Genomic DNA, 24,933 nt, shown 5'->3' on the forward strand with positions numbered 1-24,933 from the left:
AAAGGCATTCTCAAAAATTTGAAGAGGTCGAATGGTGTTATGATGGCAGTCTTGGGCACATCCTCTGGGTTTTACAGGTATTTGGTGGTATCTACGCACCAAGTCAATTTTAGAAAATATCCTGACCCCCATGAAGATTGGCTGTAAAGTCCTGTATAGAGGGCACAGGTGGTAGTGTAGTTGAGATGGCTGTAATTCCTGCAAAGTCTCAAGCCTCCCGTGGCTTTTGGCACCATATGTAGTGGGGAAGCCAACAGGCTATCTGACCTCATATGATTCCAAGTTCCTCCATTTTGTGGAACTCTTGTTTTGCAAGCCACAACTTGTCAGGTGGCAGGCATCAAGCTCGGCGGTGCAGAAGAGGTCCTTGGGTGAGGATGTGGTATGTGATGCCATGTCTGGGTGTGGCAGTGGAGAACTGGGGAGTGACGATGTCCAGAAACTCCTCAAGAAGTTTTGCGAATTCGTTATTCGAGTACTCTACAGCATCTAGGTGCAGGGCAGGTAGTTTGGCTTTTCCAAGGCAGAAAGTCTGGAATGTTGTGATGTTCATCAACCAGAGCCCTTTTAAGTCCACCATCAGTGAATGGGCTCTGAGGAAGTTAGCATGCATCAATGGCTGGGACACATCAGCAAGAATGTTGCCGAATTTCAGGGGTATAGTCTGTGTGCCATACGTACGAATCAAACTGTTATTCACCACAGTGAGTGCCGGACCTGTGTTCCTGGTACGGGTGTCAAAGCCCGAAGGAGGAAGGACACTAAGCTCTGCACTAGTGTTGACTAGAAATTTGCGCTGGGAGAGTTCATCCCAGACATAGAGTAGGCCGATATGGTGGCCAGCCACCACAGCCATTCGCGATGACTGGCCATGGCATTTCCCCAGAAAAGTGCAGTGGCGGTGGGAGTGGGGGGGGGGGGGGGGAGGGGAGGAGAGGAGGGTGGGAGGTGGTCAGCAGGGCCGAGCTCCAGAACCCCTGCATTGATGACAAAAACACTAGGTGATTGTCATGGAGTCATGCTTGTCCAGGGCAATGTGCACCGGTACCTATAGAGCTTGGGCATTTGGGTATGATGCAACACTAATTTCTGTGGGCCTTGCGCCTTGATATTTCATGCACCTCAGAATGTCTGCATGGGCGGCCATTGTTCAAGGGTTATCAAAGTCCTTGTCAGCCAACAGGAGGCAGATGTCTTCTGGCATATGCTCTAAAAACAACTGTTCAAAGAGCAAGCAAGGCCTATACATTAATTCTGAAGGGGCGCGGTCCCCTGGGCCATCAATGTGGAGGAGCCGTTCAGCTTGTTCGTGCCGTTAAAGACCATAAGTCCAGAGAAGGGCTTTTAGGGCTTTGTACTTACTGAGAGCTGGCAGGTCCCAAAGGAATTTCACTACTTGACCGGCCGTGTCCTGGTCAAGGGCACTTATCACATGTTAGTACTTAGTGGTGTCCTCTTCTACCTTGCAAATGTGGAACTGCCAGATCCAAACTTCAGGTTGAGTGGTTCAAAAGACAGGCAGTTTGAGAAAAATCGTTGTGTTGTCCATGTTGGGTCCAAATTCCATTTGGGTCTGTCGGGGTCACCAGTGTAGCAACTATGTCACAGTGCGATATGAAGAATGAGAAAATTATCAGACGTAGAGGAGTTGAAGTTCAGTAAAAGTCGTTTTACTCAGTCACACGCAGCTTTTCAAAACTCCGCATGTTCCAAATGACATCATCGCATTGTGATGTCCTGATATCACTCGGAACCTGCCGGTTCAATTAAGCCTCCGGTGAGCTGTTACACTACCCCTATTTGTCTTTACAAAAGTTTTCAGTGGATGAGACAACCAAAGCAGTCATTGATATTTTGTTGCTGTTCTTTCTGATAGACCTATTAGTTCAGAGTAGAGTCTCTTGATACACAATTGCAGTATTGATAAAAAAATGGTTTAAATTCATTCCAATGTTGTATATAATGTAATGTGGCGCAATTTTGGAACCAGAACCCAGCAGTTAAGGTGAATGAGTTTCTACCATGATGAAGTATAACTCAATTTCAGAATCAGTTTTAATCTCAGTAACTTAAATTCAATTCTGGTATGCAACCAAAACTGTCTAATAATAACACCAACATTCAATCCTCCAAACCTGGTGTCATGAGAAAGCACTGCAGAATGAAGATTTTATGTATTTAAACTTGTTCGTACATGTAAGACATAATGATACCTTACACATTAAACATGTAGTGAAAATGTTTTTTCTTAACTCACCCGTTCCCAATCCTGGGCCAACCAATGGGGAGAGCAATCTTTGGCTCCACAGGGATGTATTGCATGGGGTTTTGACTGAGGGCTGCATTGGGATTCAGGCATGACTCTGCCTTCCGAGTTTCTGCAGTATACATGTCTTATCATTCTTCCCTGCCCACAAGGACCTGAGCACTGAATACACAGGAAAAATTATCACAGCAACACTAACATTTTCTGCAAATATTTGGTTTTTCCCTTCAAGAATCTACTGACACATGGCCAACACCTGCCCTGTCAATATCTGCTCATTCCTCCAAGCACCAGATCACTATATTGATAGCATTAATATAACCCAAAGTTCAGATCAAATAATTGTTGAGGAAGTCAGTAATACCTCAATGCACACTTTTAGAACACACAATTCTTTGATCTAAAAACCAGGAGAATTTCACCTTGCCACTTTTGGATCTAGAGGGTTGTGAAAAATTAAATGATTTAAAAAAACTTATAAAACAAGGTACATACGAACCTCATAATCTCTGGCACTTTTCCCTAAATTTCCAGGTGTTTGAAGTTAAACTATATCCCTTTCTGCCTCAAATGTGCACATGAAAGAAACTGCGATACTATTTTGAAGAAGCGCAAAGAATTCTCCCTATCATCCTGGTTAATATTTATCCTTCAAAATCAGGTGCTCTGCTCATTGTCACATTGCTGTTTGAGGGAACTTGCAGTGTGCAAATTGTTTGCTGTGTCTCTTACTTTCTAGACACTTCACCTCATAAGTACTTAAATGGCTGTTAAACACTGGCATTCCCAGAGGTTGTGAAAGACCTTTACTGATAAATCTTTATTAATTTTGAAATTCATTATAATTCTTCACAATGGAGTTAGATCGCATTTTAATGGTTCAGGAAATTAGTATTATTTCAGTACAATTATTTCTATACTGCAAGCAAGAAAATAAAACTCACTAAAAGATCTGGAAATGTCAAGGAAATCTAATTGTGAACTGTAATTAAATAGATTGTTTTAATATCCATATGATACCTTACAATGCATCATTAAATTGATTTATTCAATAATTAAACATTTTATTTTCAGCACAAAAAAAGGTTGACAGTCAATCCTACCTAGAAAAATATATAATTGGATGTAAATATTGTTACAGCATGTATTTGACAATGATTATTCTTGTTGTCATTGAAGTGATATGGCTAGTCTGATGGCAAGTACAATGAATGGAGTACTTTTAGTTGATATTAGAATAGCAGATGGATTCGGGTGAGCTGGTGGCCCAGAAAAACTGAATTTGTTATTTGAAAGAAATGGTGATGCTTGTAAACTAATCAGTTGGCTGGTTAAGATGTCAGACTAGTTAATTCTTTTCCTTTAATAGTCTCATTTCTCCAGCTGAAAAGAACATTCACATAGCAAGGTTAAATAAAGGAGCCATAAATGACATAGATGAAAGAAGAAAATTCCTATGTGATGAATAGGAAATGGAAACAACAGTTCAAACTATTCTGCAATGGACTTACTGGGCCCCAATCTGAAACGGTCCATTGTCGATCACAAGGAGGTCCCACACAATCTTTCTGAGATGGCGGTTTTGTTTTCTCATCACACAACCATTCTTCATTTGAACATCTCACTTCCCTGGTCACAGCAAGCCGTTCTGCACATTTAGCTGAACACTTTAAAAAAAATGCTTCAGTTATTTAAACTGCGATATAGATCTGTCATCTTTCAATGTAATTATTGACTCATCCTGAGTTGTAAAAATCTCAAAACGTGAAGGTTGGTTTGGAGCACTCAACAATTTCATTTCTGTCAGAAATTTTTTTTGGTCACAGGAATGACAAAAAACAATTTGGCTGAGGGGAAGATTCCTAGCTGGTGTATTTTGAATATAATGAGAGACTTGAATAGGAACATAATAAGAATATTTTGAATTCTTTTTTCTCTTTTCTGTTAAATATGTACATATGCTGTGTTGTCCAGGTAAATACAATAGAAGTCCTAAAATCTGAACTGCTCTTGGATTGGGTCAGTCCAGATTTTTTGGATTCTCAGGCAATATGTTTAAAATTCAAATTTATGGAGGAATGAAGAAGAGATGAATGGGTAAATTTTGATAGTTTATTCATTCGCAATATAGTCTACTTCATTGATCAAAACAAGCAGTTTTAAAGAAAAATAAAGTTAACAGTTGACAAAATTTTTTAAAAATTCACTACAAAAAAGAAATTATGTTTAAAAATGAACTGCTTAAGAAAACTACCATATACAAATGAATTCCTTTGTGATAAGATTACCTGTTAAGCATGGTTGCTTGTTGCCGCTGTGCATCTGTGGCACTTACATATTCACACAAACAAAAGCCCGCTAAATTTAAAGTGTTTGACAGTCCAGATTCTTGGATGGTCCAGACTTCTGGCATCTGGACTTTATTGTACACAGATATCTTGCATTCATTTCAGGACAGCTCTTTAGCAAAAGTCATGGATGCTAAAAGTGTCTCTATAAACTCTGATGTAAATAATGGAACCAAACAAGGATGTATGCTGGTACTGTTACCTTTCATAACCCATTCTTATTGATGCTGAATTCCAAAATTGTAACCGGTTTTACATTTTCCAGAACAATGAAGATACAAGAAAAATTAGACCTTTTTGCTGGAACTGTGCAATGGGGACAGGTTGAAAAAAAAGACAAATGCTAGAGAAACTCAGCAGGTCAAACAGTGCCTTTATGTAGCAAAGGTAAAGATACATCACCAATGTTTCAGTCTTGAGCCCTTCATCAAGGTGTGGGGGAACATGAGAGATGTCCCCCTTTTGCTCGGACATCTCTCATGTTCCCCCAGACCTTGATGAAGGGCTCAAGACTGAAACATTGGTGATGTATCTTTACCTTTGTTATACAAAGGCACTGTTTGATCTGCTGAGTTTCTCCAACATTTGTATGTTTTTTCACTTTACCACAGTGTCAACAGAATCCTGTGTTTTACCAATGGGGACAAGTTAATCATTAATATAAAGAGAATGTTTCAAGTGGATTAAGCATGGTCCACTTACTGTTGAGATTGTTGACCATAATTGATAAGCAATAGACAAGTTTGCATTGAAGGAAATATCCTTCAACATATTGTCAACTTCAGTCTTTTAGTGCTGCCCTTTCCAATGTCAATGATATTTTGGGGTGTATGACCAAATGCCTGTGGAATAAGTATCGTATACTTCTGAAGACTAAACTGAGATAACCAGTAATCCCATCCTGCCTACACTAATGGATGACTGTGAGACTGACTAGCCAGACAGCCACATTTCAAATCTGATTGTTTTCATTTGTGCTGTCCTTTGAAATGAGATACGATGGTAGGACAGGATTCTATATGCTGCTGTCCTTTGATATGATACCATGGTAGGACAGGATTCTATATGCTGCTGTCCTTTGATGAGATACCATGGTAGGACAGGATTCTATATGCTGCTGTCCTTTGATGAGATACCATGGTAGGACAGGATTCTATATGCTGCTGTCCTTTGATATGATACCATGGTAGGACAGGATTCTATATGCTGCTGTCCTTTGATATGATACCATGGTAGGACAGGATTCTATATGCTGCTGTCCTTTGATGAATGGTGACACAGATATTAAAGTGATATTTTTCACCATATCTACATGGTCTGGCCACAGGGAACATACACAGCCACAAAGTTATAAAAATAGGTGAAATCAAAATTCTAGGAAAGGTATTCATAAATTAAAATGAGAAACTCAGGCTTAACAATCTCTTAAGGATCCTTAGTAATCACTCCAGTAGATGATAAGATTTAGGGTTGAATGAATCATATGTTAAAAATTGAAAAAAAAATCCCTACCTCTGACCATTCTGACATCTCCCACTGTGGGCCACAAGCTGGATTTTTGCAAATTTTACGTTCTGATGGCCGGAAGAGATCAGCAGATTCACACATTTCATTGTACACTGAGCTGTCAAATCCTGCAGAAATAATCTTCCAGCAACGGACGATGCGAAACTGGTATCCTTCCCCACAGGTTCGTGAACATTCACTCCAACTACTTGTTTCCCATCTGTAACAAGCCAAGTTTATTGTCATCTGACTGTACAAGTACAACCTGACGAAACAACGTTCTCTGGTCCTTGGTGCAACACATACAGTCACACAACCAGACATAACACACATACAGACAAACAATACATATGCAAGACAAGTACCGGTATTTCATCTATACAAATAAATAATGTTGTTTCATGAATGAGAGTCTTGGATGGTTAGTGTGAGCAGTTCCTTTGGTCGTTCTACATTATTTTCAGAAAGGACAAATCATTAAAAAAATAAACATTCCCAGATTTAAAAGGGGGCAATTAAAGAAAAATGTAGTATTGAAGATGTTAAAAGCTTTGCCATAAAAAAAATTGTATATCAGATTTCATATTTATGGTCTGAGTACATACATGGCATCACAAACAACTCTGAGATTCCTTTTTCCCATAGGCATGGCAAAATTGCCATGACAATTTATTAACAGGAAACACAGTATGAGGAGGAAAAGATGGCATGTAAATGCACAAGTCAGATATAATTTTTAGAATATTTGGGGAGGATTATTCAGGAAGATAACCAAAGCCAATAGTTTTGGTAATTCTAAGAGAGAACTGGATAGAAATTGTCATTTAATTTATTAAATGACAGATTGTGGCCAGTGGAATTACAGTGGACACGATGAAATAACCACACAAGGAGTTTTTTAGAGGGTGAATCAAATGGATAATCTCTTCATCAGCCACGCAACCTTTTAAAAGCCCGAATCACGTGCTCAACATGCTCATGACTTAACATGGACGGTTCAATGCCTTCTGGAAGTTGTAGTGCTGCCACAGCGCTGCTATACAGCCCAACCCCACCTCTCCAGAAATGGCAGAAAGGTCCCGTCCCTCCACACACAGAACTGGGAGAAAGGTTTGTCTGTCTTTTAGGTGGTCAACCTCTTGTAGGTCTCCCACCAACTGCCGCACCCCTTACCGGTGAGCAAGGTGAAAGGCACTTGCAGGGATTTACTCCTCAATGTTTGTGGTAATAACACCAAGAAAAGGTGTCCACAGGCTGCTTGTTTGTCTTGGGGCATTGCCTGCTTGTAGGGAGTGATGTGCTAAGAGCACTAGAGTGTGACACGGGGTCAATATCTGAGGGGTTGGTTGTGTTCTGCTTTTTAGCCAGCCATAGAATGCCTGCCTCCGCTGCTACAGTCCTTGGGTCTTCAAATCTACACTTAGATAACAAGAGCCTAATTTTGTCTGGCATTGGCTCTAAAAAGAGCTGCTCAAATGACATATTGGGACTTTCACCAGCTGGCAGGAACAGCATTAGTTCTGAAGGGGCACGGTCTCCCAACCCATCAAGATGTAGTAGCTTGGCTGCCCTTTCCCAACAGGACATACCATACACATGTAATAAAAGTGCTTTCAAAGCATCATACTTGCTGGTCGATGGTGGACCCCATAGGAAGTCGCTGACTTTCTTAGCGACGGCCTAGTCCAGGGCACTGACAAGATGGTAACAACAAGTGGTATCCAATTGACCTTGTGAAGGTGAAATTGTGCTTCAGCCTGTTTGAACCACAGTTCAGGCTCAGCTGTCCGGAAAGGTGGCAGCTTCACAGCAATGGCTGCAGAGTCCATGTTTGTCCAAAAAATTGTTTTTGGACTCATCAGGGTCACCAGTTGTGGCCACTGAAATTGCAGTGGACATGACAAAATAATCACACAAGGTGTTTTTTTTTTAGAGTGACTCAAACAGATTTACTCTTCATCACCCGCAGAACCTTTTAAAAGCCCAAATCATGTGCTCGACACATGCTGACGTCATCATGCACTGAAGTCACATGGCCAGTTCGATGCCTTCTGGGAGTTGTAGTGTCGTAGAGCGCCGCTACAAAACAATTTTTCTTAAAATTCAGAGATTAATCAGATCATTCAAAATTCTCCCAAGAACTGACTAGATAATTTCCTTAAAAAAAAAGCTCAACGTGGTTATCTTTGATTATTTGTGGACTTTACCTGGGTTGCCACGGCAAACTTAGGATTCAAACATTTTCCATATTGGTTCTTGTTTTTGTGTTCTTCCATTGTGCTACTTGCCACTGTCCTGGTTCTCTCATTATGCAAGTACACCTGCAACATCTCCAATTACTACAGATCTCTCTGTCTGAACCACCCACAATCATATATTCAACTCTCTAAGTTTCCCTATACACCATAAGTCACAAAAATCTGTAGACACCATGGTTGAAGTAAAAATACTGTAAATCACAATCCCTTGATCCTCTTTCATTTCAGATCTTCCTCTCCTTGTGATTCTCTTCTCTACCCCTGCAATCAGCTCTCTCCTACTTCCACATCGAGCTTCATTTCTGAATGTTAGTTGCTGAAGACGATAAGTCTTTGTGTGAAGTTCAGGACTTTTGTATCATGAACAACATCTGATGCATTCCGTGCAGTAAAATATTTCTGTCAGAGGACTGAGTCATTAAATCATGTGGTTCTAAACACCTCATACACATTTGTATTTATCAGATCACAGAGCAATACAATTTCTAATCTAATTACCTTACTTTAATATTTATACTTTTCTCACTAATTTTAATATAACATTCCTTTTCAAGACACTGGCATGGCTTTTCCCTTGTGGGATTCTCTGCCTACATCCCCTCAAACTCATCAATTCCAACTTTGGAAGGCTGATCTTAATGGTTGAGGTGGACCTGGAGCCAGGTGGCAAAAGGCATCAAATTACATAATAGGATTTGTGGATAGGCCAGAACAGACCAGCCCATGAACTCCTCTGGAAAACCTAGGGAGCAAAACCATCCTTTCATGTTGGTTGTCTGTCAAAGTTCTCAATAATTTTTTTTGTACTTCTGGATGTTATGGTAGACACATCATAAAATATTCTAATTATTTTAATAAAAATAAAATCAAACCTAAAAATACTTGGCATGATTAGTGTAGTGGTTAGCACAATATTATAACAGCAACCTGGGTGTTGTCTATGAGGAGTTTTTACATTCTTCTTATGTCTGCATGGGTTTCCTTCAGTGCTCTGGTTTTTTCCCATGTTCCAAAGACGTTCGGGGTTATGAGGTTAAATGGGTCACATGGGTGTATTTGGGAAGCACGAGCTCATAACCCACAAACGCCTATCACCAGGCTGTATCTTCAAATTAAAATTAATTAGAAATATTAACATTTAAAAGTATTTGGTCAGCGAGGGCTAGTAGCTGGAAGGGTCTGTTACTGCGCTAAATTTAAAAAAAACATTTAACAAAATAAAACATAGCTTATTCTTTGTAGCCATAAGACCATCTTTCAAATGAATGGCCTTGACAACCTTGTATAGGTACAACTGGCATAGAATCTGAGAGCAGATTAAGGAAGAGATTTATAGCTATTTCAATAGTCAGGATTACCCAGAGACAGCAGGGGGGTAGGACTGAAGGGGAGAATCATGATCAGCTCATGATGAAATGGTGGAGAGGACTTGACAGACCTACTTCAGCTCCTATATCTAATGGTCTTATTTTGTGTTGGAGAATGTCAGAAAGCTCCTGCCACTGGACACTGTGAAGCTTAGCAGCGGAGTGAAATGGGGAAATTGCCAATGGAGCTCAGCCAATTAAACTTAGGATTTGCTCAGGAGGTCTAAAATCTTCCAGCAATAACTCTGAGAAATGTCATACAAAACTGCCTGCAAAAAAAAAAAGCAGGGAATAACCATCTTTACTTGCTGAAGCATTCCCTCTCCTAGTAAACATTTTTTTTCAACAAGATTCAGTACTTTTCTCTTTATGCCCAAATCAGCTGTAAAATCAGTTATAAAAGAACTAAAATGGTTCTCGTAAAGTGTCTTAAAATTGAACAAATATTCAAGTCAAGAGGTAAAACATGAATATCTGCAGATACCATGGATGAAGTAAAAATACAATGCTTTATAATACAATGGTTTATGACTTCCTGCCTTTGAAACCTTCTCTGTGATGTTTCTTTTATTACACTAAAGAAATTTGGGTTCTTGTCAAACAACTACATTTATTAACTAAGCAAACAGTACCAAGAACAGACACACACACACACACACACACACACACACACACACACACACACACACACACACACACACACACACACACACACACACACACACACACACACACACACACACACACCTCACTTGGAGGCATCCATCTTGAATCTGCTCAAGATGCAACATTCCCCAGATATCACACACTCCGTCTCCAATTCCTCTTGGTGGTAGCACTCTATCAGTACATCCTTTTCTTTGTGAAGTTTAATTTAACACGACACATTAATACAGTATTCTTTCAATTTAAAGTTTAACACAAAAGTACACAAATATCAGCAACACAAACTTTTAAGTGTGCAGTTCTTCAAACAAGCCTCACAGAAAGGAAACCATCCTGTCGATGTCAGTGTTTATCTATGGCCAATAAACAGCAATTCTGGCCCTCCTCTTGCTTTTTTCCATTCCAAGGTGCCTCTCATGCACCCTTTTCAGCATCTCTTGTTGCAGTGATTGAGGAATGACAATTCTGCTCTGTCTGAGTAGAACCCCATTGACAATATTCAGCTCAACTCTGATGTTGTAGTATGGCTGATATTCACCTCTTGGCTATCCTTCATTCAGATTCCTGATGACCTTCTGTAGAACTGTGTCCTGTTCTGTTTCAGCTGTGATCTGCTTGGATTTCAGAGACATCTGTCTCTGTGGAACTCTCATTGTGTGCTTCACTCAGCATCATTGTCCTGGATAACACAATAGGTTTCCCTGGTGTGTACATCAATTCAAAGTCATAATGTTGTAGCTTCATCATCAGACTTTAGATTCACAGCCACATTTCACTGAGATTTTTCTTGATTATTGCTATTAGTGTCTTGTGGTCTGTCTCTGCCTCGAATGTTGGTAGACCATACACATAACTGTGGAATTTCTTGAATCCATAGACCAGACCAAGACACTCTCTCTCAATCTGTGTATATCAACTTTCAGATGTTATCATCGTCCTTGATGCATATGCAACTGGCCTCCAATCTTCTCCTACAGCCTGAAGTAGTACAGCACCTATTCCATCATATAAAACGTTGGAGATAATTTCGTCTTTTTGGATGCGCAAATAATGTCAAAAACGCTGGTTCTGTAGTTAAAATGGTCTTCAGTCATCCCTATTCTTCCTCGTGGTGGTCTGTCCACTTGAATTCACATTTGTCCTGCAACAACTTCCTTAGGTACATTGTTTTGGAAGACAGGTTTGGTATGAATTTACCAAGGAAATTGGTCATTTTCAGCACTCTCAAAAAGCCTATTTTGTTAGTGGGTCTGGACATCTTTAAAATTGCTTTCACCTTGCTCTTGTCTGGCTCCACACCTGCCTCTGACAGTTTATCTCCGAAAGGTGATTTCCTTCACACCAAACTGACATTTTTCTCTATTTAACTTTAAACCTTCCATTTTCCACCTATTACCTCTTGCCTTTCAAACCTTCCATTCTCCACCTATTATCTCCTGCCTTTCAAACTTTCCATTCTCCACCTATTACCTCCTGCCTTTCAAACCTTCCATTCTCCACCTATTACCTCCTGCCTTTCAAACCTCCCTTCTCCACCTATTACCTCCTGCCTTTGAATTGATTGCACTTCCTCACACCCTGTCCCCTGCAAGGATTCTATTCCCTTCTCTCAATTTCTCCACTTCCAAAGATGAAGTCTTCCAGTCCAGATCCGAAATGTCTGCCTTTTTCCACAAACATGGATTCCCCTCCAGCATCATCAATTCATTCCTCACTCACATTTCCTCCACTTCCCACACATCTCTTCTGGCCCCCTCTGCTCCCAGGCACAACAAACAAAAATTCCCCCTGTCCTCACCTACCATCCCACCATCCTCTACATCAAACACATTATCCTCCAGAATTCCCAGCACTTACAACAGGATGCACTACCAGAAACATCTTCCCCTCTCCTCTCTGTCTTCTGTAGGGACCACTTTTCTCATGATTCCCTCCCCACCAATCGCCCCCCAGCACCTTCCCCTGTGGCCACAGGAGTTGCCACACTTGTGCCCACACTTTTTCCCTCACAACAGTCCGGGCTGCACAAACAAGCCTCTTAAGTGAAGCAACACTTCACTTGTGTATCCGCAGGATTGATTTATTACATCTAGTGCTCCCTTTGTGGGCTTCTCTACATTGGAGGGACTGGGTGCAGACTGGGAGATTGCTTTGCTGAGCCCCTTAGTTCCGTCTGCACCAGTGTTAGATACCTCCCAGTGGCCAATCATTTCAGTTCTGCGTCACAATCCCAGACTTGCATGTACTATCCCACCAAGATCACTTGAAAATTGGAGGAATACCACCTGATTTTCCATCTGGGCACTCTCCAGCCAGATGGTATTGACTTTTCTGGTTTCTGAAAACCTGCTCTTCTTCCCCCTCCCAGCTCTCCATTCCCCTTGGCTCTCTAGTCACCTACTGTAGCTATCCCTCCTCTCTTGCTTGCAGCTGTTCCCTCTCTCCCTTCTCCACCCATTACCTCCTGCCTTTACGACCCCATACCCTTTTATTCAGATGCCTGCCAACATTTTTCCATATCTTGATAAAGGGCTCAAGCCTGAAACATTGCTTATGTATTTTTATCTTTTCTACATAAAGGACACTGACCTGCTGAGTTTCTCCAGCTTTGTGTTTTTACAAATATTCAAATCATATCATTTAAAAAACTTGTTTGTCCTCTTTATGCATCCAGCTTGTCTGTCAGTTTACTGCATTTTTTAAAAAATATACATATTGTGCATTATTTTTAACAAGGCAATATTTGATGCCCTTCATCTTTGGCTACATGGAGAAATAATTCCATTAATCTCTTTCTTTGGCTTGGCTTCGCGGACGAAGATTTATGGAGGGGGTAAAAAGTCCACATCAGCTGCAGGCTCGTTTGTGGCTGACCAGTCCGATGCGGGACAGGCAGACACGATTGCAGCGGTTGCAAGGGAAAATTGGTTGGTTGGGGTTGGGTGTTGGGTTTTTCCTCCTTTGCCTTTTGTCAGTGAGGTGGGCTCTGCGGTCTTCTTCAAAGGAGGCTGCTGCCCGCCAAACTGTGAGGCGCCAAGATGCACGGTTTGAGGCGTTATCAGCCCACTGGCGGTGGTCAATGTGGCAGGCACCAAGAGATTTCTTTAGGCAGTCCTTGTACCTTTTCTTTGGTGCACCTCTGTCACGGTGGCCAGTGGAGAGCTCGCCATATAATACGATCTTGGGAAGGCGATGGTCCTCCATTCTGGAGACGTGACCCATCCAGCGCAGCTGGATCTTTAGCATTCCATTAATTCCATTAATAAGAATAATATAAAGAACAGAACAGATTTCTTACCTTGGTTGACATTCTCTTCCTACACAAAACTCATGAATTGGCTCCGGACGAGTTGCAGAATCACAAAACGAATCTTCAACTTCAACACCATCATAACGGATACACACTGCAAATGAAGTGGCGACTCCTGCGCACAACAGACAGTGTTTAAAAAGGAATATTTTTGCTCCATCGAAAAAAGTGGCAAACTCAGTAATGTAGCAGCAGATGATTATAATCTAAGCTCTAGTCATTTGTTTGTGACCAAATATTGCTTGAGTATATTACAGTTTGACTCTAATTTCAAAGTGTGGTAAATGCAATTCAGTACATCATACAAACCTCTCACCTCCTGTGGCTCCACTTACATCTCCCGCTGCCTCAGAAAGGCCGTCAACTTAGTTGGAGGATTGAGTCTTACTGAAAGATGCATCACATCCCAGATACACACTTCCTTCTCCCTCATCAGGGAAAAGGCTCAAGATGGTGGAATCACACCCCAACAGGCTCCTAAAAATACACCACAATAGTGCTCTCATGCTACCCTTCCTTTGTACTCATTAATCTTTTTTCTACTGTATCTCTATTCTCCAATCGTGCTCTTGCTCTTCTCCTTTGCACAGCTGCATAAATGTCAGTTGACCTGTTAGATTGCTCGCAGAAGAACCCGTCTCAGTGTTCCAGGTCTGATGTGTCAAATAAAATTATAGTTTTAATTCATTATGTTATGATATTGCTGCATTCTCAGTGAACATAATTAAGTTGGGATTCTATAATTAACATTAATTCTATAATTAACATTATAGAACTATCTAAAAGTCTAGTCCAACAGATATTGCCACAACTGGCTTCTCCATGTAGCTTCTGGCCAGGGATCCTGTGTGAGGTGATACTCTTAAGTTTGTTTTCCCAACCCTACTCTTATATCCAGAGAAAATTAGCCTCCAAGAGCCCAAATCTTAGCACCCTTGTGAGAAATACTGTGCACCATTATTTCAACTGCAGTACAACTCTGATTATCCAAAATGGTCTGGGCCGGGCTAATTTTGGATAAATGATACTTTCAGCTAATTGGTCATTAAAAAAAACAGCCCAGTAGCAACAGCAAATTATTTGTAACATTGTTTAAAAACAATAAACAACAAGTGAAGGATTTTTAAGCATGAAATAATATTTAATTCCCACCACAGGCAACAACTCGGGCCTTATTTTAGGATTCAGTGGTGCTCCTTCTTTTGTTCAATGTTCCAAATTTTTATAAGTACAGTATGTTTCCAATTATCCAAAATACTTGGACCTGACCTCTATTGGTTATAAGGATTTTTCAGAAAATTAAGGAATTTCTTTAAGCATCTCAGTAGTATCAGCAGAATATTTGCATCGGCGGTTGCCGATCCTCAACACCTTCCCAATGTCACCAATTCTGGCCGTTCACCTGAGGTCCCTGCTCCTGCCTGGGAGCCAAAGGTCTCACACCACCTATAAGTGGTAAGAGGCTACACATACAGACCCAAGGATTGTCCTCCAGCAGAATTTCAGTGACCCCACTGAAAGGGTATTTGACAGAGGGAGCAGCTCAGGTGAGTGGGGAGATCGCAACTTGGGCAGGCAGGGAGAGAGTGCGATATTCAATTCAAAATAAGAGTATGCCACAATGCAATTTATCACAAAGTTGGAGTAATTCATGGCAAAAAAAATTACAATTTATAAATAAATAATCAGTGCTATCCTTTCCTTCAATGTGTAATCTGTGGACAAATGTCTCCTTGGTAAAACTGATTCCCTGTAGCCCCATTTAAGCATGGTGGGTAAAAAAAAATCAACTTTTTTCAACTTGTCTCAGCTGAAACTTTTTTTTCGGATATTTGAAAATTTTGGTAGAACGGTTTTCAGATAATCAGAAATGTACAGTTTATTAATGAAAATTTAAATTAGATATTAAACACGAATGAGTTGATATATTTTATGATTTAAAAATACAGCAGTATGTGATTAGCTACATTGGATGCCTAGTGGTCCATAAGATCTTTGATTACCATAAATATTCAAGTATAATGCGAAAAATTTTGTACTGAAATTCGAGCTCAAAATTGGGGGTGGGGGGGTCAAATTATACACAGGACTAAAATTTAAAAAAAATTTCTGCTAGTTTTAACGATAAGTAAGATTATCTGCAGCTGCCTACATTGACATAAGACCGACTGGGGGTGGGGGTGGGGGGAGAGATGACAGCGTGACTCGGGCGGGTGAGGGGGGAGAGAGACGCCATCGTGACTCGGGCAGGCAAGGGGGGAGAGAGACGCCAGCGCGACTCAGGCGGACGAGGGGGGAGAGAGATGCCAGTGCGACTTGGACAGGCGAGGGGGGAGAGAGACGCCAGCGCAACTCGGGCGGGCGAGGGGGGAGAGAGACGCCAGCGTGACTCGGGCAGGCGAGGGGGGAGAGAGACCCCAGCGCGACTCGGGCGGGTGAGGGGGGAGAGAGACGCCAGTGCGACTTGGACAGGCGAGGGGGGAGAGAGACGCCAGCGCAACTCGGGCGGGTGAGGAGGGAGAGAGACGCCAGCGCGACTCAGGCGGGCGAGGGGAGGGGGGGTCATATTATACACGGGGGTAAAAATTTTCCCCCTTTTTCCCCCTCAAAAATGGGAGGGGTCGCATTTTACACAAAACACATTATACATGAATATTTATGGTAATATACAGAATACATAGATTTAAATTATTCAGAAATTACATACTTCCTCATTACAATTATGTTGGTGTTTCAGAGCATCCAATAACCCAAAGACAATTATTGCAGAGTCCAGACTGATCTTATTCATTATAAACCCAGTTTCATGATTGAGAAAAAGATATGCAAAGATTTGTCCCAACTTAATTGAAAATTTGTCTTAACTTCACTTTCAGAATAACACACTGTGGATATGTTCCTTCCATTTTGAAATGGATAGTTAACAGGCCCATCCAGCTGGCGTATAAAGCCAGTGTAAGGGTGAGGGGCTGCAATTTCTGCTTTTGAGGGTTCAATGGCTAAATGTTACGGTTTCGTCCAAATATACAAAAATCTGTCAAACTTGATTCATGCAAAGAAATGAATAATGACTTCCAATTCTATGGTAATTCACAGCTGCAAATGTCTACAGATTGTTTGAAAGGCCACCACTCTTTGGCAGAGTTCCTACTTGCATATCATGTTCCTTTTGCTTCATTTGGGGAAAGTTTACTGATTCAAAATTCCTAATTCTGAACTCAAATCTCTGGATGGGAAATGAAGCACAACCAAAGAGAGCTTCCCATGCCAAGTCTGACACGAAGTGGTGAAAGGTTAAGACTCAATGAGGTTTGTCAATAATAGTCAACTATAGTCCTTGATTTTTTTTTGGAAGGCGTGTCAGAAACTACATTCAATATGTTTGGGAGTTCACAATGGCAATGCGAATGATTACATTTCAGACCTGTCGTTTGGTAACAGGGCTTAAAGCTACTGCGCTTATCCTCTTACACCAGACAAATCATTCTATAATAATGTATATTGTGGTTTTAGTACGGCATAACTTAGAAAGAGCACACAGAATACCTGTGGTACAAGTAGAGCTGCAAGGTTCATGAGATGATAGTTTCCATCGGTACATGTCTGCGGGGCTCACTCCCAAGCCCTTTCTCAGTAGCTTGAGTCTGTTTCTGAAAGAAATAATAGGGAAAGAAATTAGACCTGGAGCAAAATAAAGCGAAGGAAGCACTGCACAAACATGTGGGTTACAAACCTACCTGTCCTGCTGTTCAAGAAGAATTCCAAGACTCGTTACAAGCAGAGCTTCAGCTGGCTAGAAACAGAGAGAATGTAATAAAAATACCCAGCTTTAAAGAAACAAAAGACCATTTAAATATCAGACAGAGGTACTATTTTAATATCATGTGTTATGACTGATATTCCAATATCAATATACCGGCCCAACAGATGACTGGTTTAACTGGGATACTTTTCGACTGTTGAAATAGTTTCTGACTGTTGATGCTGACAATATTTTGGTTAAATATCATATTATACCTATTAATAAATATGCCTTTACAGATTTCTGCTTCAAACAATTTGATATAGCTGTAAATTATTTATCTATGTGCATAATATTAGTCATTCTGTTATTGCACATATCTCCATATATAATCTCTAGACAGCAGAAGCTCTGACATGAACGACAAACAAGGAAAAGCACTGATTCCAGGAACATCATCACTGATGTATTGCAGCATGAAACTCACAAGTCTTCAGGAATGGCTCACTATCTATGCACAGAGCTTCTTGAATAAACTTCTTTGGGCATTGCTGTTATTGATATTTCTACACAAATCTGTTATGTGGAGTTTGGTGCAGCAATAAGAAATATTCCTGACCTTCTCACTCTGGTCATGACTTCACATTCCTTTGCTGAGAGCGTAACTCTGGCAGGTCCAGGCAAAGATCTGACAAGACTTCCTGCAATGTGCACAAACCTGACTTTCCTCAGCCAAATACCGGGCTATATTAAATTGCAATTTATGTCCAATTTACATGGTCTCCTTTCCAGAGTTCAGTCAGCCACATAACAGAATGGAAAACTAGTAGTAGAGTCAATGTACATTCATTCATTTTAAATTAGCATTCCCCAAGTTTATTTTGCCAAATGTACTGGAAACAATGAATAATGCAGTGCTAGTCTGATGATTGCTACTTGTGTTAAAATTGGTATTGCACGTGCTTATCAATATCAACTTTTGTTAAAACTGAATAATTATGGCACTGACAATCTCCACCTTTTTCCAAAAGGTGGTTTCCTTTAGAAAGCTTATTAAATCTCTATCAGTCACTTGAAATGTTTCAGCCTCTTCACAACAGTCGTCTTTTTCAAAAATATATTCCATCAGGCACTGTCACCAATGCTACCCGGGCCAGAAATGCTGCCAAATTTTAGTCACTTCATTTAATGCTGTCACTGGTGAGGACATGGCACAAGAAGGAAATATCAGTTTTCAGGGGCAATGTATTTGATGGGTTTGTGGTTTCCTGTGTATGCACACATTAACTGACTGGATTTCACTAATCTATTTCGGAAGTCACCAATTTCCACATTTTGATCCTTACTTCAATAAAAGACAGAATCTGTTACGATTTGAAAAGTAGAGCTATAAACAATATATCAAGTAAAATTTTCAGATTTATTTTTATATTGGTGAACAATTTCTAACAGCATGACAACAAGATTAACAGCTCAGCATTGTAATGTATAGGTCAGACACAATTTAGAGCTGACAATAATGGATGAGCAGGTTTCTATTTGATTAGATGAAGGTCACAGAACAATAGCACCCAAGGGATATATGAGGCCTTCAATAGGAACTAATCCATGTAACATTTGGCAAGAAAATATACAATTTTAAATAAATTCATTGATAACATGATACACAGCTGCAACACATTAAGTGGTGCTAATTTACAGCAGTGTCAATTATTTTAACTTACCGTAATTTCTGTGTTCGGTTTGCCTGTTGAATAATGTGCATTAGTGTTTCGTTGGAGAAGGGAATCTCTGCAGACCTATTAAAAGCTTTGCCAAAAGTCAGTTCCAAAAATGTATAATTAATTTTATGGCTCCCCATCTTTTCATTTTCTTCATAATATATCAGGAAACTGGCTGCAGTAGATTCTGCATCTGTGTTTTCAGTCATATTTGTACCAAATTCATTTTGCCCCTTTATATCAGAAGAACGTCCATTGGCAAGTATATCTTTCAACTGATTTTCCGACATAAATATATATTCTTGTGGGATCAATTTCGAGACTAGGTCTATCGTTGAATAATCATTGTCTTCAACACTGTTAAGTTGGGTGTTATTTTTAGTATCTGTAGCAAAAGGAAGAACAAATAAATTAACAAAATACTGTGCATTGGAGAAACAGAAGAAACCAAAAATAATTAATTTACATTAAATAACAATTTGCTTTGTTTAATTTTCCAAGGTGTCATGGTGACCAAAATCTTGGTCTTAGTATTCAGTTTAGGCTGGTTGCCAAGAGGGAGAAAGGAGGTGGTGTTAAGGGAAAGAATTGTAGAAGCTAAAACCTAAAGGTGGAAGGATCAAACCCTAAAGGTGAGAATATGCAAAGTATTCAAATGTGAGGTGATGCAAGGGGAGGAAATTGCACAATGGGAGAAGGTATTTAAATATGAACATAAGAACTTTAACTGAGTGATTCTGAGCCAGTGTAGACAAGGACAGGGTTAATGGATGAACAAGAGTGGGTGCAGGAAAATGGGTAAAGGTCAGAAGTGCAATCAGAAGAGAATTGGTACAATCAAGTCTGAAAGGTTAAGATACAGTTATTCCTAATCTTGTTCTATAGAAGAAAATATGTAGATTTAGATGACCAAGATGGATTACCATAGAACAGAAGTGAGAATGTGCCCAGGCAACTGAAAGCATCTTAAAATTCAGATATTCCTGTATGTCTGCTATGAATAAAGTTAAACATTGGAATCTCACTTTTTAAGATTTAGCACAGTGGTTCGTCCGCGAAGCCAAGCCAAAGAAGGAATTATTAATGAAAACTAGTGGAGGTTTGAGCATTCTGGAAGCTGAAAGCTATTCCCAGAGCAGAACTTATGTCATTTTGAGGCATAGTTCCAAATGTTATCTAATGAATGGTGTGCATTTTATTACTCCCATATTGTTAACTAAATCTGACAATCAAGAGAGCTTACAAAATGCTGATGTGTCAACCAAATTTCAATCAAAGAAATTTACAGCGCAAAATGATGCTACTTCGTCTATCTTCATCACAGTCACAAATGGTCTTTATGTTAATCCTACTTTTCATCTCTCAGTTCACAGACCTGAAGGTATAGCTTCTAAAGAACCATCCTGGGTACTTATTAAAACAAGCTTATTATTTGTCTCCATCATCCTTTTAGTATTGAGGTCCCAGACCTTATCATTCTAGATACAAAATATATTTTTCCTCAACCCCCCTTCTAATCTTTCCATCAATTCATTTTCAGAAACAGGCTGATGGGACTTTTTATCATTTTGTTCATGTCAATTAAATCTCCTCCGATTCTTTTGTTCGATGGAAATCAATTAGAATCAAGTTAGAGTCTGCTTGTAACATATAGTTCTCCAGGCATGGTGACATCTTAAATCTTCTCTCATCCTCTCTAGTTGTATCACATCCATTCTGAAGTATGTGGTTGTGGATCTTGATTGAAAAGTTCATGTACTTTTTAAGAATTAAATATTAATGGTCAAGTTATTTCTGGCATTTAAAAGGTGTTTAGTAACATTTTCTCTCATACATCTAAGCCACAGGGTCACAAAATCAATGTGTATTTACAGGAAGAGCATGGAATGAGCATAATCTGGTTTAATGTTTTGTATTGTTCTCGCATGATCATCTGCACAGCATTTCAAGACTTGACTAATAAAAGAGAAATATCTCATATGCCTTTAACTATCTTAATTGTCTTGCTACTATCAGGGATTTCTGAACATGTATTCCACAATCACTCTGATGCTCTGTACATTTCAGTATCCAACCTTATGTTGTATATCTCCTTGCCTTGTTTGTCTGCATGACCTCAGTTCCCCAGAATGAACCCTATTTACCACTTTTATGTTCAGCTGACCAGTCCACTCACACTTTAGAACTTTCTTCCCATTGACCATTGCAAACTTATTCATTGAGGCTGTACATGCAAGTTCAAATCATTCATGTGGGTCATAAAAATCAAAGGTTGAGTACAAATCCTTGTTTAACTGGATTACATATCAATCTTTGAACACAAATTCCCATGGATCATTAACTTTTGCTTTCTTTCACTGAACGCATTTTAGATTCAATGTGCCACTTTCCCTTAGGATCCACGGGATATCTATGTTCTTGATTAACCTGCCATGTGACCATTTGGCTAAACGCCTTGCAGAAGTGCATGTACATTTCATCTAGTAATCTACCCTCAGCTAAACTCTATTACTTGATCAAAGAATTTGGATAATTAGTATTTTTGTAACAAATTATCTTTTAAATAATTCAAGTTGACTGTTCTTGACTAAGGGTAAAAAAAAAATCCACAGCTGAAGTAGTACTGACTCAGGGATAAATGAATGGAGGTCCAGGGGTTATTGGGATCCACAGGGATGGATCAGGCTTGGCTCTTCAATCTAAAAGCTTCTCACCAATGTAATACTCCACAAATTTTGAAGATATCCAACTAATTTAAAAAAATGAAAAAAGTGAAAAAAAAAATCTTGCATGTATGTACACTTATAAATTCCTCCCTCAAAGTTTCAGCCATCTATTTCTATGTTTTAATGAAAACCCTCACCTTCTGATTCAGATTCTGGGCCCTCCCCATTATAGATTGTGTTGTAATCATCCAGATTTTGTACAGTTCTTAACATCTTGTTTTCTTTTCCTGTAATTCCTTTTGATAGGTTCTCATTGTAACTTGCATTGGCATAAAAAACATCCGCACTCTCATCTCTGTCCAAGTCAGTCTGTTCATCATCATTTTCTGAGTCTTGAGAATCTGATCCAGGAATATAAAATGAATCAAAAGAAGGCCGAAGACGCTTGAAGTGTAGAATCCGTGGAATTGTGTACTCATAGGTAATGTAAGGATTCTTGCCACTTTGAATTAACAACTGTGAATGCAATAAAATCTATTACAATTTGAAGAGCACAGAGGCAGCTGCAACCTTTGCAATATTTTTCACAATAATGGAAAATATGGCATTAAACAATGAGAACAGCATACAAGTATGCCAATAAATATACCTTTAAGATCACCCACCCACTGTCATGCGGTGTGAACGAGGAAGTCTGCCACGATGGGGTCCGGTGCAATATACAAAAGTGCTCGAGAAACCTAGCAAGTCACGCAGTTCCCTGACAAAGCTCAAGCCCAAAACATTGGTTACCTTTTACTGCTTATGGATGTTGCGCAACCAACGGAGTTTCTCCAGCACTATTGTGCAGTGTACTGTAATGTAGCAACCTCTACCTGAAGTAGAAAATTGTCACCTCTTCTGAGTATTAGATTGAAACAAATATAAGGAAAGGAAAATGGAATTCGAGAAGATAAACTTGAAGAAAATAGTACAAAGGAATAGAATAAAAACACAATCAGGAAAGGGTCAGGATTATTACTAGTTATGCAAGATATAACAGATGACTTATAAAATAAATACCAGTAAATCAAAAATAAATTGAGACATTTAAAGAAAGGGGAGATAATTACACTGGACAACAGATTTTGCTTCCTGAACACTTTTGGGTGTATTTTATGGATTTTGGCTTGCTGATCATGGAAATCACCTGAAATTTTCCTATCCCATTTAATTTTTTAGATATAACGCACTTTTCTGATTTCCTGTCATACTGTGAGTCTACTAGTATATCACCCACAAAGCAAGCTGTTTTGGTCAGTCCTAGCAAGTCCTGGGCATGCACTCAATGCAGGTGCTGTGAAAATGTTGTCTTAGGCCTGGGTACGTTTAGACAGGATAGATGCAAGCAGTCTATAAAAGCAGCTCACAGATACAGATGCTGTGCATTACATTGATCTAGACTGAACACATGTTGATGCACATGTTCTTCAGGCAATAGCATTGTGAGTGTACAGTACTTAACAATTACATTTATTGTCTTCAGAAAGATCCAATACAGCAGAAGTGTTCATCAATTTTGCAACAGCTGCAATACATTCTGTTACATTTGTGGCGAGTAAACCCTTAAGGCAAATTGAATGAGATACAGGGGATAGGGCTCGACAGATCAGGCTCAGTGTGGAAACTGATCATCGAGGCCTAGTGCTCCCCTCAAAGCAAGCAATCGATCGTACCATCTGCGTGAACTACAAACACGGTCACTGCGCTGCTGGCGGGGGCTCCCATGGTTGGCCTTCTCATGCTGGAAGTGAGCGGCGGCAGCAGCTCCAGAAAACACAGGCTACCTGAGGAAAGGTGGTCTGTGCAGCTGCGGTCCCAATTCCTGCACAACTACAACACCTCCATGGACTTCTTGAAGATGGGTTAGGAGTTTGAGCACTTTGTATTTTGGTGCCCAAAATGGCGGCACCAAAACGTCACCTTCGCGTATAGGACCTGTGGTGGTTCTTGAGGCGATATTTTTGGAAAAAAAGGGGGCAGGCTCCTATATACCATCAAATACGGTATTAAGATGACGAGGAGATCTACTTCAGTTGTAAACTTGATGACTAAGACTCATATTTACAGATGTGTCAGCAACATTGATTAAACATGCTAAATTCAATAAAAAAAAAATATTTCTCCAACTTCTTATGTTTCATAAAACTGGCACAGTCTTTGACCCAGTCATTCTCAACATTTTCTTTCCACTCACATATCATCTGAAGTTATCCCTTATGAATCATAGATCACCTATGGCATCCTATGACATTGGTGCTCAGTGAGCCATTCTTTCTGGGGCATGGAAGAATGAATCTTACAACCATAAAACAATTACAGTATGGAAACAGGCCATATTGGCACTTCTAGTCCGCACCGATTTAAGTGAAACTCCACTAGTTCCACCTACCTGCTCCCTGCCCATAACCCTTCAAACCCCTCACATCCGTACTCATCCAACCTCCTCTTCAAATGACAAAATTTACCCTACTGCAGCCACCTCTTCCGAAAGGTCATTCCACTCAGCCACCACTCTCTGAGTGAAGAAGCTTCCTCTTATGTTACTTCTAAAGTTTTTCCCCTAACCCTTAACTTATGACCCCTTGTTCCAATCTCTCCTACCCTCAAGAGGAAGAGCCTATTCACATCTGCTCTATCATAATTTTATATACCTCTATCAAATCCCCTCTCAATCTTCTACGCTCCAATGAATAAGACCCAGTCTACTCAATCTTTCTCTGTATTGTAGATACTGCAATCCAGGCAACATTTTAGTAAATCTTCTCTGCACCCTCTCTACCTTATTGATATCCTTCCTATAATTTAGAGACCAAAACTGCACACAATATTCCAGAATTGGCCTCACCAATACCTTAAACAGTCTCAACATCACCTCCCAGTTCCTGTATTCCTGTATTAATTGTAAAGGCCAGCATACCAAAAGCCTTCTTCACCACCCTATCTACCTTCAAAGAACGATGAACCGTTATTCCAAGATCTCTCTATTCCTCTGCACTCCTCAATGCCCTCCCCTTCACCGCAAATGTCCAGTTTTGATTATT

The 24,933-nt window shown here is 40.0% G+C and overlaps 1 protein-coding gene across 4 annotated transcripts in view; it reads right to left on the minus strand.

Moving 5' to 3' along the window:
- adamtsl2 (ADAMTS-like 2) overlaps positions 1 to 24,933 on the minus strand; it is a 67,514-nt gene that overhangs the window by 7,799 nt on the left and 34,782 nt on the right. For all 4 annotated transcript variants that reach the window (XM_069932139.1, XM_069932114.1, XM_069932135.1 and 1 more), the window contains 7 exons: positions 22,048 to 22,366; positions 19,188 to 19,569; positions 17,268 to 17,371; positions 13,710 to 13,836; positions 6,127 to 6,340; positions 3,778 to 3,933; positions 2,258 to 2,428 (listed from right to left, as the gene is read on the minus strand). In XM_069932139.1, the coding sequence (XP_069788240.1) occupies positions 2,258 to 2,428; positions 3,778 to 3,933; positions 6,127 to 6,340; positions 13,710 to 13,836; positions 17,268 to 17,371; positions 19,188 to 19,569; positions 22,048 to 22,366 (1,473 nt within the window). The remainder of the gene's footprint in view (positions 1 to 2,257; positions 2,429 to 3,777; positions 3,934 to 6,126; positions 6,341 to 13,709; positions 13,837 to 17,267; positions 17,372 to 19,187; positions 19,570 to 22,047; positions 22,367 to 24,933) is intronic.

The sequence above is a fragment of the Narcine bancroftii genome, chromosome 1, assembly GCF_036971445.1.
Source record: "Narcine bancroftii isolate sNarBan1 chromosome 1, sNarBan1.hap1, whole genome shotgun sequence".
Classification (NCBI taxonomy): Eukaryota; Metazoa; Chordata; class Chondrichthyes; order Torpediniformes; family Narcinidae; genus Narcine; species Narcine bancroftii.